This window comes from Colletes gigas, unplaced genomic scaffold, assembly GCF_013123115.1.
Source record: "Colletes gigas isolate AHSC1104 unplaced genomic scaffold, ASM1312311v1 Colletes_gigas_Sc00003, whole genome shotgun sequence".
NCBI lineage: Eukaryota > Metazoa > Arthropoda > Insecta > Hymenoptera > Colletidae > Colletes > Colletes gigas.
In genome coordinates, this window is record NW_025106632.1 from 10,312,808 (window position 1) to 10,325,379 (window position 12,572).

Here is a 12,572-nt window from a genome sequence, read left to right on the forward strand (position 1 = left end):
GATATCATCGTGCTATCTAGTAAGACTACATTATTACATATTATGACTACTATCGGCGTTAGAATGAGCATAGAGGGTAATCGTACGAGCATATCGGAAAGGTCGTCGATGCTTTAAATAGTAATTACGATGCTACCAGAGAGAGTGCGAAACTTCCAACACTCTTTCGTATTCTTTTAGCGATTTTGAACAGAAATATATTAATACGATACTTTAATGAAATTTACAGAGAAATACAGAATTTACGCGAGCATATCCTTCGCTGTGCTGCTGCTGGGCATCGGGGTTCCCCTTTGGTGGCACACCACCGCGGTGCAACGTGTTTCGCTACCTTACGCTGGGATCGATGGATTGTCCAATTTGGACGTAAAAATCAAAATAAAACTCGTCCTCGCGATACTTTCCGAACGTCGAGCCGAGAAGTTGACTCGAGAGTTAACGGAAGCCTTCGAGAATACCGGTGAGTCGTTCGATGAAATCACGAAGCCCCTTTTCTTGGAATCAACAAAACAATCGATTGAAATCACTTGAACTCGAAATAATAATAATAATAATAATAATAATTTCTTTTCTTACAATTGAAATTATCACGTTTTTCCAGCCATCTATAAGGTGGAGATCGTATCCCGTATAATACCCGTTAACTTAACGGAGCACGATTTTAAATATACCAATATGGATAAGGTAGCAGCGTCCAATTTCAATCTGGATATTGGTGAACTCTTACTTATGGAGACGAATGCAATATTCGAGCTGATTTACGTTGGTTGGGAACGAGGAATATACTTCTCCCCGCAGACCAGTAAGTTCCTTCGAATTTCTCTATTCTTTTCAAGTCTAAAGTAAAGTCTAATTAGTCTAGATTTAAACCTACTAGTAAAATATTTGTGCCCATCGTCAGTGATCTCTATGATCGATTTGTATTTCAGATGGATCGACGTTGGCTCAAATATTGTCCGAGTGGATGTTGCGCGAAAAATCGCTGATTCTGACGAAGAATGCGCTCGCGGAGCCAACGTTGTACAGCCTGGACGTGGAAAACAGGAGAAGATTTCCAGCTAGTCCGGCTTACGACGTGCTGATCACGGTCGTGAATCCCAACCCAGAAAAACTGAAGGTCGACTGGGATCTGCGCAAGATGGCCGAGAGTGCGTTAAAGTACTTTTCTTTTCTTTTTACAATGATAGGTGTCCAAGCTTATACAGGGTGTAAACGATAACTTTGGCAAAAATCATAGGGTAAGTAGAGGTCCCATAGGCAAGTATTTTAAGCATGGGAACCCGTGTCCGGAAATGCACCAGTAAAAAATTACGGCGATCTTTAACTTCGGTCTTTAGCTCCTGATGGATAGAAAACCCATCGTACTGGAAACTGTTTCTTTTGAGGTGGGTCAGTCGTGTAGGTGACAAAGATGACAAACATTGAAAGTTTTACGATGAACAACGTAAACATTTAATGAAATCATGGTCAAGAAACAATAAACTAAAAAAAGTTTGCCTACCCATCAGACGCGAAAGACCAAAATTAAAGATCGCCGTAATTCTTTACTGGTGCATTTCCGGGCACGGGTTCCCATGCTCAAAATACTTGCCTATGGGACCTCTACTTACCCTATGATTTTTGCCAAAGTTATCGTTTACACCCTGTATATTAATGAGTAATAGTATTTGAAATACTAAAATTAATGATGCATGGTTTTATTCGATGCACTGTGTCATTAAATATTTCTAGCATTAGCGTTGTACAAAAGTCTATTAAAATATTAGTGACACAACTGACAACTTCCTTTCCTGAACACGTCACTGTTGCAACTGTTTCTTTCCGTGTGCACGTGCCTGCGTGTCTACATTTTCTGTTCGCCTTTTTTTCAGAATACGTTGAACCTTTTCTGAGCAAGCTCTCGATCTCGAGCAATTTCTCCGTAAAATCGCAATGGTTGTACTTGCTTCCGCTGGAAGTGAACCCAAAGCGCGTGCCCGATAGCAGCTTGCTGGGCAGACACTTTGCACTGCCGGAGGATGTTCTACCGCAATTGATCACACCGTTGGAGAAGAAACTAGGTAGGCGGATCGACGACGTTCGGTTACAAATGTAACAAAGGCGTAAATAAACGGCAACATCCACGTTTCAGCGTCGCAAGTCAGTCTTCATCCGACTATAAATTTCGTAATCTATGCTGTTCCATGCGACAATGCTCCGCTGCATATTTACACGCGTTCCGGGCATAGGTCGAAAAGCAACGTCAACGTTGAAGCGTTTCTGTCGCCAAGGTAACGCGTATCCGACGATTAAGTTTCAACACTAGGTTTACGTGTACCTACTTCTATCAGAGGGGTTTCTATAAGCAAACAATAATAGATATAAAAAATTCACCTAAATTTTTCGAGGGGAACAGAAGTCAAAGAATTTCAAAGAGTAAGATGTACCTAAAAAATGAGTATTTATTATTACAAATTACAGAACAAGTCGTTTTGACCTCCTTGGTAGATTTAGTGTTAATACGGAGAACGAATACCTGCTTAAATCGTAGCCAATCGTTACGCGATTCATTGTGTCTACATTGCGTTGTTTTAATTCATATATAGGTGGGGCGGTGTGGTGTTTATCAATCCATCTTTAGAGGCTTGTGCTGACGCAAAATCCAATGAATCGGTCACCATTGTTCCGGAGGAGATTACCGTCATTGGCACGTTTCTCGCCCAGCTGAAACTTCTTCTAGGTATTCCCGAGCCGGTAATCGAACGATTTGCTATACCAGTTTCCGCCGATAACACATTAAACCACAGTGACCAGTAACGAGCGTTGGTCCAGGTTTGTTAGATTTCATTTTTTCTTATTTCAGAAACCCTTGCACAACGTTTTGACCCTCCCTCCGAGTGAATTTAAATTGTACAATTGGGAGGTCGATGCTTTGTTGCGCATTCGCACGATCGAGCAACTGACTTCGGCTAAGTTGACGCTACAGTCGCTCGCCCGACTTCTTAAAGAAATCGGGAACATCGTGATCACGGACGTCGTAGGGGATAGGATAAAAACTGCCTTACGTTTAGTGGAGAATTCAGCCGAACGACTGGCTGCGGGCGATCTCAGGCAGGGTTTTCTGCTGAGCAAAGAAGCGTTCGTTGCAGCAGAAGCTGCATTCTCAGACCCGACGCTCTTAGCTTTGCTATATTTCCCAGAGGATCAAAAGTAAGAAAGAAGAACTTTCCTCTTCCGATTGCGGGATTATTTTATATTATTTTTTTCAGATACGCCGTGTATATACCTCTTTTTCTACCAGCTATGATACCAGTATTACTTTCTTTAAAGAATATATATAAACATTACTCCCTTCGAAAGGTCAACGCGTGAAGGAAACCGGTCATTGTAAGACAACGAACGAGAAAAAAAAAAAAAGTATGATAATCGACAACATTACAACGACGTGTAACGGCAAGGCACGATGTCTCTGCGTTATAATATATGTATGATTCTATATTTTACCTGTGTTCAGCAGTAGAAACGGGGAACTCGACTGACGAGCGTTTCGAAACCTCATTCAGGGACTCTAATATAGATCGAACAGTCGCAAGTATTTTTCGGAATCCGTTGCGCTCGTTCCTCGTATGCCAAACGTTCCGAGTTTCATGGTCTCTTGCGCAGTCAAGGGCGTTGTATATTCAATGAACAGCGAAACAAACGATAGAAATAAAAACAATAATATTTTTTATTGTACAAAGAAAATGGTTGCGAAATTATTAAAAGAAAGAAAGGAAAAATATATTGAGCCGGTCAGTGTTCCAACGATGAGTGTCGAATGACTTTTAAAACGTTACACATAACTACAGTTTCGTTTTTTTTTCTTTGTCGTGCATCGAAACGTACATATACGTAATTCAGAATTATAATTTTCTTTAATTTTCCTTGTCCATGGATAACGCATTCGATCGTATCACTCGTCATAGCGTACAACACCGTAAGATAGCGCTACATAAGATGCCTGTCCGTCGTACAGGTACGCGTCTCTGTTCCTGCCTGTACAAATTCACGCACGCAACCGCACGTTTGCATCCACGCACTCTCGCATGCTCCCACGCGCATTCAACGCGACCAAACGTTTTTTTTCCACGCACTCCCATGCATTCTTCCTACCAAAATTTTAAATTAATTATCATTAGATCGTTAGAAACAACTAATAATATATATACAATACACGTGTATCAATCCTCAACCAGTTAAAAGGTTACAAAATTACCAAATTGAATTGCTATAAAAAAATATGTTCAACCATCGTGAGAAGTATCCACTAAAATTTGAGAAAGTCGACCGATCGTGACTCGATACAAAACTCGGTGCTAAATCGTAGTTAATTGCTATAGGTGTCGCGTCTCGCGGGTGACAATGACAAATTGTTCATCGCGGTTTTTTCTTTGTCTTACGGATCTCGCCCGGTAGTTGAACATCGCTAAGAGTAAAAATAAATTAATCGGTGAATCGAAAAGCTTACTCGTATGAAAAAGAAATAGAAAAAAAGAAAGAACGTCAACGAAGACTTTGAACTAGCTGTATCGCGTGTTGCAGAGCATCTACGATATTCTGAAAAACAGGTACACCTTCGCGCGTCGCGTAGTCCGACAGGTACATTCTTCCCCGGTTGTAGTCTTTTGTGGCTTGTTCGGTTAGCTAAACGAAAAAGTTGTTTTTCTATATACAGAGCAAGAAATGGAGGAACAAGAGGAAAAAAATGAAATGGATAAAGGTGGAGGAGATATAAAAGTACAATATACGTACATTCAGATACGTTACACGAACGCTTACCTTCTCGCCAGAAACTACGCAATCTTCGGGAAGCGTTTGAACGCACAGGACCAGTTTTGCGCGTAATCCGATCAGATAAGCTGCAAGTGCCATTATGGTGATGCCACGAGAGTGCTGTGGCACGATTAACAATATTAACCGGGAATTTTTCATTTTCTGTAATTCTTGTGGCAACACCTTTACGTTGTACTCATTCAGGCCTGGTCGGTACAGAGATAAACCGCTAGATCTAAAAAGAAAAATAACTTACACGTAGACTCAACGACACTGTCGCAATATCGAGAATCGAAAGAACGTTACATCTCGGATGCTCACTCGATGGAGGATGCTGCAGTTGTTTCTAACCAAAACTGATCTTTGCCGATTACTCCAATGTACAAGTCTCTCTTCTCGGTTTCAGGCACGAAGGAATTGGTCCAATCTAAAAAGTTTAATGGTCGCACGAATCGTACATAACTGTTCTCGGGAACACTTTGAAACTGATCGAGGCGCGAGCGTCTTGCGATGACCTGTTCGCTTTCATACACGTTAACGATACACGCGACGGATCATAGGAAATGGTTTAGAATAGGAAATACCTAGGAAACGGTTAAAAGGTTGCACGATAGCTCTGCGAAGAAATTTTGAAGCCTTCCTACATAATATACTCCAAACTGAAGGTATCTCACTTTCACAAGAAATGCCGTTTGTCTTCGTCCTCCAAGCTGATTCGGTGGCTAGGGCGTAGAACTGTTCAAAGTTTATCCGCAATTCCATTAAATCTCTCTTGGCTGGAAATGCATCGTCTATCAACGTCCTATATGTTTCTAAAAGCATACATGAATACGAGGGGTGGAAAATATAGGCAAATTTTCTTCGCCGCCTCGGCCACGTGGCATCGTCAGTTTTATTATTAAGGAAATATAAGAGTTTATTACCCGATTTATTTACGACATTCAGAAGATCCGAAACCGACAAGTTGCATTTGACATTCGATTGTAACGCTACCCAAGCCTACGAAACGAAGAAATCGACACAAAGGCAGGTAATATGTTGTACCAATTTTATCGTAGGTAAACGCACTTTTTGACAGAAAAGATATTAAGATTTGATGAACTCACTTCTCCTAATTTAACGCTTCCGCTGTCATTAATATCCATGGACTTGAAAATCTCCCTTAGCGTACTACAAAAGAGTAATTTAGAATTGGACATTGAGTACGACGCGACTCTCGCATAAGCGTGTATACACGGATATCGAAAAAGTCTTACACCGCGTCCATTCCATTTTGACTGAGTGAAATTTTAATTGGTCTAGTGCCATCTTCGGAATGCAGATCTTGCACGTTAACCTCTTCGCGCAGAACCTACGACGCAACCATATTTGAACCAGCGTTGAAATCTGATACGCGAGAAAATAATTGTGCAATTACTTGCTTTTACTTTCTGTCTATTGATTACCTTGGACGTACAATTAAGAGCAACTGATACACTCTCGAATATTGGTATCCTCTGTCTCTCCATAAGGTACTGAAGTACCAATAGTCCATTCATCAAGTCGTAATATTCCCTAAACAAAAGGTTTAGCGTTTGTCAAGAATGTATTGCTGACAACGAAGGCGCGTTAACTCGGCAGCACGATGATTAACCGAGGTGAACAACCAGAAAATGTTCATTCAAACGTAGCAGTTTGCATTTATGACTACTTGCTACAAAAATTTAACCCATAAATAATCATTCGAGTTAACCATCATGTTGCGAAGAGTTAACCGACGGAAACTGAAAGTCTTACTGAGTGGATACAATCTCGCCGAATATCATTTGACCCTGACGATACGGATAAATAACTAGAATTAAAGACTCGCGACGTGTAGCTGCTAACTGAGCTGCTTCAATGATGCCTGCGCTATTTCGCGTTTGGTTATCAATCACAAAGAGTAACACTTTCGCCGTCTGTTTCGCTTCATACTCTTGAGCTATCAGTTCTGGTCCCCAGTGCGACACTTGCTAGAACGTACAATGTACAATTACATAAACTGTTAATACATCACGTATGAAACCAACGAAGATCATGAAAAACACATACGGGATTGTAATAAGTAATTCCGAGGCTCTGAAGAGTCGGTATCGCTATTTCTGACCTCCATGTGGTGGGATTACAAGATCCACCCAGAAATACCTCATATGCCATTCTCTCTATAAAGCATGTAATTACAAAAAAAAAAACACCATAAACGAGTGATATAAGACTCAGTTTATGCAAAATTTTTATATACGTCTATGTAATGCTGTAGACTCACTTGAACCGCTTTTGCTGTTCGTATCCTTTCCATCACAGTGTAACGAACGAGAGGCGCTCATAGAAACGGCTGTTCTGCAATCAGACGTACACGAGTTAGTCTCGATTGAAAAAGATGTTTTTTCATGAATTGAAGCAGTATTATCACACTCAAACTATACAAGTCAGTCTTTTAAGTGGTTTGCAAGAGGATTCGATATATCCAGCTCATTTGGTACAAATGTACAAGTTGAACCTATCTCTGTTGGAGTGTGGTAATAAAATCATTATGCCGATTGTTAATTTAACAAACCTACTTCCCAATATCAAATCCTTTTGCAACAAGGAAAAGCACGCTACGCTGCATTGTCGATAAAATGTTTCTACCGCAACAAATTGTAACCAGAAATTTGTTGCTTTGTGCCTAGAACATATGTATTTACCATTGTTGCCAGATTCAATTGTATAGTAAAATTGATGCTTACAACCAAGGCATAAGTGATAATCATCCATTCATTTTGGACTAATACTTATCAATATAAACACATATTTGTATTACCCTTTCTTGCACAAACGTGCCAATTCAACGACGAACATGTAAAATTCTTGGAGCATTATATAGGTATCTAAACAGATGATCGAGCAATCTTCAGTAAGTTGATGCTCTTTGCATATTTGCATCCAGTTTACAAGCAACAGCATTACGTAGTATGTGTCTTTCACCTGAAACAATAGTATATATTTGTAATAAAAATTTATTAACACGAATGATATATATACTCCTGATATAACTATACTTACACAGATTTTGTCGATACTTATCGACATATGCATTTATTGATGTATGATAAGACCTCATTGTTTAAAAAATGACACACAACCAAACAGGCTTATGTCCATCCAATGTATCTACCCTTTAATCGTCCAATAGAGGAGAATTTTGGATTTTCCTATTTAAAAAAACAGCGCTTTATTGATGCTGTATGCATGGGTCAAATTATATTCTATTACATCGCGTCTTATTAATATCACTGTCAGTGCCAGTACCAAGATAAGTTAAATTTCGAGAGAGAGAAGAGTTCCGAATAATAGTAAAAACAGGTAAACAGTGAAACGCAATTTGTCAAAAATACTAAAAAGTTAAAAGATCACGAGGATCACGACGGCATACACAAGGTTTATATTTAAGAAAGCTTAATACGTAGTATTACTATTGACAGGTACACAAGTTAGAGCGCACGATTTAATTACCTATTGCAACTACTCGATACTACCCACTGAAAACGAGCTTATAAGAATCGAGGGACGATGGAGAGTCTGTCAGACACACTAACCTTGACGATAGTTCGGTGCTGCATGCCCACGCATGAAAAACATATGTGGTAAACTTCGAGGAGAAAACCATCGATTCTGACTGCATTTGACGTGCATTCATCTAAGAGTCACAAGCGTAAATAAAAACCGCGTCAACCGAACGTAAATCCTTTGGAAAAATTAACGGTGAGAGCTCCGTTTGTGCACCCTGCTATTGCTCATACTTATTTATACACCGTTATATTTAAAATGTAAGAACGCGTCGTCGAAGAACCACTGCTAGGTGTGGATCACAAATAAGTTACATATTCGTGAAAACTCTCCCCAACACTAGTGACATCGCGCGCAATCTTATCCGCGCGAAAAGTACCCCTTCGTTCGAAAGCGCAACGCACTCGATCCGCATCGAGCTGTTCCGTCGAAATCAGTAACCGTCGATGAAATCACAAATCAGCGCTCTACCACCGTTGAACGTCGCGCTTCGTATCGTTCTCCTCGTCTATCTTTTATACGCTCTTCCTTTTCTCTCTCGCACCCCTCCCCTTTCAGCCGTCTTGTCTATCCCCCTCGGTTACCCTCTCTCCTCCCGACGTCGACACAATACCCTTTCTCCTTTTCTTTCCTTATTGTAAATTTTGTGTCGATACATCGAAACGTTTAATTCTCATTCTACACATCGATCACGAGTATCCGCGTTTATAATTTCAACCGAAGCTTCAATGGTTTTGTCGTTAATTTTGTTTAGATGAAAAACGACGTGCTCAATACGTTTCGCGCAGTCGCAACGGTGATTCGCGTGTTTTTCGCCTCTCTCGCCTCTAACACTTCCCGCCACTCGTCCACACGCGTCTCTCTCTAGACTACCGTAGATCGCGCGCACCAACTCAAGACCAGACTCGAGAATGACGTAAACCTCCAACAATGAAGCGTGATGTCACACACATTGAAGTTCGTAGAGGTTGCTCTCACCGTCGCCATCGCCATCGTCATCGCCATCACTGTCACCATCACTATCCGCCCAGGGATTTTCGATTCAGCGACAGTCTCGTTTTGTTTAAAGCGCGTTGAAGTCTCTGTATACGTCTATTATATATTATTGGAATCGTCTATACGCGATTTTTTCCTACGTTTCGTCGTACGTAACGACCAAATTATGAGCCAAGAGTAAGATAACCGCTGTTAGCAAAAGCAAATTATTTTCAAAGGCGCGGTCAAACACGAGAATGAGAGAACCATAAGGAACTGACTGACGTCACTTTAGTCTATACTACTCGTGCACGTCCAATGCGCACTATGTTTGACATTCTTCTATTCTTTTCAATAACCCGCCGTCCATCTAACGCCATTTCTTTGGTCCTTTCCTCTATACTCTTCGACATCTTGGTCATGCAGGTTACCACCTGCTTACCACCTTATCACAGTCATTTACTATTAAGTAAAATGAAACTGAATTCTTTTGTTCTTTCGAATTTATTATCTCGATTACCAAAAAGGTTACAATCAATTATAATATGTTTATGAAATACATATATATGTATAAATGTAGCATAAAATGATTTGATATTACGCAAATGATGTTTACAGATTATTTAAAATACACGAATTGCGAATAATGCTTTATATGTAAGCAACTGAATGTATTAGAAGTGTGATATAGTATGCACTCAAAATCGAGGTATCTCGTCTGTGATTGAGTCATTCAATTCATTGGGTTTTTATATAGGTGGCAGTACAGTACTATGTCGAATAGATACAATCTTATCTGCAGCCGATTAAAAGAATATTTCGTTTTATCACAGACGAGGTATACGAAGTGCAATCGTGGTTTTATACATTTAAGTCAGTATTTTAATCGTTAGAATTGCTGGTACACTATTTGTCAGAAACAAAAATAAAAATAAAAAACGTCTTCGAGTCGGATTTTCACATTTCCGAATGTAAATGTTTTGTATAGAAATATTCGTGGTAGAGAACAGTCGCGTACATGTGAATACGCCTCTAATTTGAACGGCTAATGCTTGTACTGAGTTTCCAATCTATAGTTGTATAAATCGTGGATAAACATTAGTTACGCGTTCCCGTGTTTGGCTGGTGTCACGTTCGTTGCATGCGTACTGTGCATTTTCCGGTGTAGCGTGATAAAGTGAAGACAGTAGAATGATCTAGACTCTTCGCAAAAATGCTTGGTATAATTGTATCTGGTCGATTTGTAAGTGTGAATCTTTTTCGTGATAATGAATACTGAATTTGTGATTCGTTTATGTTATCAAATCGACGGTTTCATGTAAATAAACTATTTATGTTGAATATATAAATTCACATCTACAAGATTTGTTTAAATAATCTTTTGTAATTTCTCATTTGTTTGTTGTTGAGTTTTATTCTTACTAGGTTTTGATAATACTCTTGGTGTACCCTATTTTTTTCATCATTAACATGTCACAAGCATCTCAATTTGCAATTTTTGGCGAACTAATCTAACATACATCTTTATATCTTTGCAGGTACAAACAGATTTCCAGCAAATAGGAGATAATCAGTTTTTGATAACAGTACCTGATGCGGATAACATAAATCATATTGTGATATTCCTTACAGGTGTTGTACCATTTCCTGATGGAGCAGGTGGTGCAGGTATGTATCATATTGTTACAATTACATGTATAAAAGCTATATTCTATAACATGATGCACAATTTTTTTATAGCCATTTAAAACTACTGTAAATCTAGTAATCTGTTGGTACAATTATTGTATAATATGCGGTCTTATTTGAAAAACCTAAAGTGCCCTTGATTTTGCTATGACAACAATTTTAAAAATTTGTATTATTGTCATTTGTTGTGTAATCAATATCAACAAATTTTTCCAAAACTTTTTTGTCAAATGGCTGCAAATGGTTGAAAAATTGTGGACACCTGAATAATGGTGTTCATGTAAAATTAATCAAAATTCAATTTTTTCAGTATATTTCAGTTGGCCGGATCCAACAGCCCCACCAAATTGGCAATTTCTGGGATATATCTCGAATTGCAAACCATCAGCCATATTTAAGATATCAACACTGAAGAAAAACCATGAATTTGAAAATAGTAATTTAGGAATTTTCGGAGTGGGAAAGATTTCCCATGTAGCACAAATAGGAATTTCAATTGAGCCTCTTGGAGTCATAGAGCAGCAAGCAGCTACAGTGTCTCTAGCCATATCAAACTCTTTCTTGGATTTTGTTCAAAAGATGATTACCAGCTTTTTGAATTATGTATCAAGTTTTTCAGTGACTCAGGCACAAATGACACCAAATCCAACTGAAAATTTTGTACCACTGTCTACTATCCAAGGATGGTATGAAACTTTTGAGAGAAGGTTGCAGCAAAATCCAAATTTTTGGAAAGCATGATGGGAAACTGTGAATAACCGATTCTCATTAGTTGATTTCCATTTTGCATTAAGACGACACGCCAATCTTTATTGTACACACTTTCTTTCGCGAAAGAAAGTGTATTGCATACATGAATTACCATTTTTTATATTTTCACCAGTATGTTAATAAGAATATGTACGATACTATCGCGTACTATATATAGAGTTTGCCACCTCTAAGCTATCGACGCAATATCGACTATGTTTATATTGTAAAAGATAATTGTATTTATGAATTCTGAATTTATTATTATCAATTACACAGCTAGTGTACGGTTTTCGTTGCGAATGTTCTGCGATCTATGAAAAATGCACTTGCAATATTGTAAAAGTAAAACATAAATATTCAATTTTTGATAACGCAAAACTAATCATATACAAATCCATGATTAGTAATTTAGAAAACGTATGTGTCAGCGTTAATTTTATTCGAATTTCGATATAATTATCACGAAAATCTCTATGGTGGAAACTGCAACAAGTGTAGCAGTAATGTTTACCATACAGCTCTGTATTTTTATGAAAACAAGGTTACAATTCATTGATGCATGCTTGCATAATAAAATTCCCTCGACAATATTATATATATATATATGAATGTGTTTGTGTGGTGTGTGGTGTGTGTATATCATATATATATATATATATATATATATATGCATGATACATCAGTCCACCCATCATATGCATACAAAATGCATGACCATGGTTGTATATAACGCATAATAATAGGTGTTTTCTATTTTGTGAAGTTCGATGTTAAATATTAGCAATTGTTAAAAGGAA

The 12,572-nt window shown here is 38.6% G+C and overlaps 3 protein-coding genes across 5 annotated transcripts in view; 2 read left to right on the plus strand and 1 right to left on the minus strand.

The window, feature by feature from the left end:
• The window catches only part of LOC122404823 (GPI transamidase component PIG-S), a 19,654-nt gene extending 15,128 nt beyond the window's left edge, over window positions 1–4,526 (plus strand). For all 3 annotated transcript variants that reach the window (XM_043409077.1, XM_043409079.1, XM_043409078.1), the window contains 8 exons: window positions 230–460; window positions 602–802; window positions 930–1,148; window positions 1,872–2,060; window positions 2,132–2,270; window positions 2,586–2,733; window positions 2,843–3,189; window positions 3,249–4,526. In XM_043409077.1, the coding sequence (XP_043265012.1) occupies window positions 230–460; window positions 602–802; window positions 930–1,148; window positions 1,872–2,060; window positions 2,132–2,270; window positions 2,586–2,733; window positions 2,843–3,189; window positions 3,249–3,351 (1,577 nt within the window). In that variant the 3' untranslated portion in view covers window positions 3,352–4,526. The remainder of the gene's footprint in view (window positions 1–229; window positions 461–601; window positions 803–929; window positions 1,149–1,871; window positions 2,061–2,131; window positions 2,271–2,585; window positions 2,734–2,842; window positions 3,190–3,248) is intronic.
• LOC122404816 overlaps window positions 1–9,516 on the minus strand; it is a 24,197-nt gene extending 14,681 nt beyond the window's left edge. The window contains exons 1-14 of the mRNA XM_043409067.1: window positions 8,388–9,516; window positions 7,855–8,003; window positions 7,613–7,776; window positions 7,076–7,149; window positions 6,862–6,971; window positions 6,568–6,782; window positions 6,237–6,345; window positions 6,048–6,142; window positions 5,898–5,961; window positions 5,715–5,790; window positions 5,376–5,603; window positions 5,113–5,218; window positions 4,798–5,026; window positions 4,591–4,662 (exon numbers count right to left, since the gene is read on the minus strand). Of these exons, the coding sequence (XP_043265002.1) occupies window positions 4,591–4,662; window positions 4,798–5,026; window positions 5,113–5,218; window positions 5,376–5,603; window positions 5,715–5,790; window positions 5,898–5,961; window positions 6,048–6,142; window positions 6,237–6,345; window positions 6,568–6,782; window positions 6,862–6,971; window positions 7,076–7,149; window positions 7,613–7,776; window positions 7,855–7,887 (1,575 nt within the window). The 5' untranslated portion in view covers window positions 7,888–8,003; window positions 8,388–9,516. The remainder of the gene's footprint in view (window positions 1–4,590; window positions 4,663–4,797; window positions 5,027–5,112; window positions 5,219–5,375; window positions 5,604–5,714; window positions 5,791–5,897; window positions 5,962–6,047; window positions 6,143–6,236; window positions 6,346–6,567; window positions 6,783–6,861; window positions 6,972–7,075; window positions 7,150–7,612; window positions 7,777–7,854; window positions 8,004–8,387) is intronic.
• Window positions 9,517–10,441: 925 nt separating this feature from the next.
• Window positions 10,442–12,360, plus strand: LOC122404831 (protein OPI10 homolog). Its single transcript, XM_043409087.1, has 3 exons — window positions 10,442–10,576; window positions 10,872–11,001; window positions 11,333–12,360. Exons 1-3 carry the CDS (start codon window positions 10,547–10,549, stop codon window positions 11,761–11,763), a joined length of 591 nt encoding a protein of 196 aa, XP_043265022.1. The 5' UTR covers window positions 10,442–10,546; the 3' UTR covers window positions 11,764–12,360.
• Window positions 12,361–12,572: the final 212 nt, after the last annotated feature.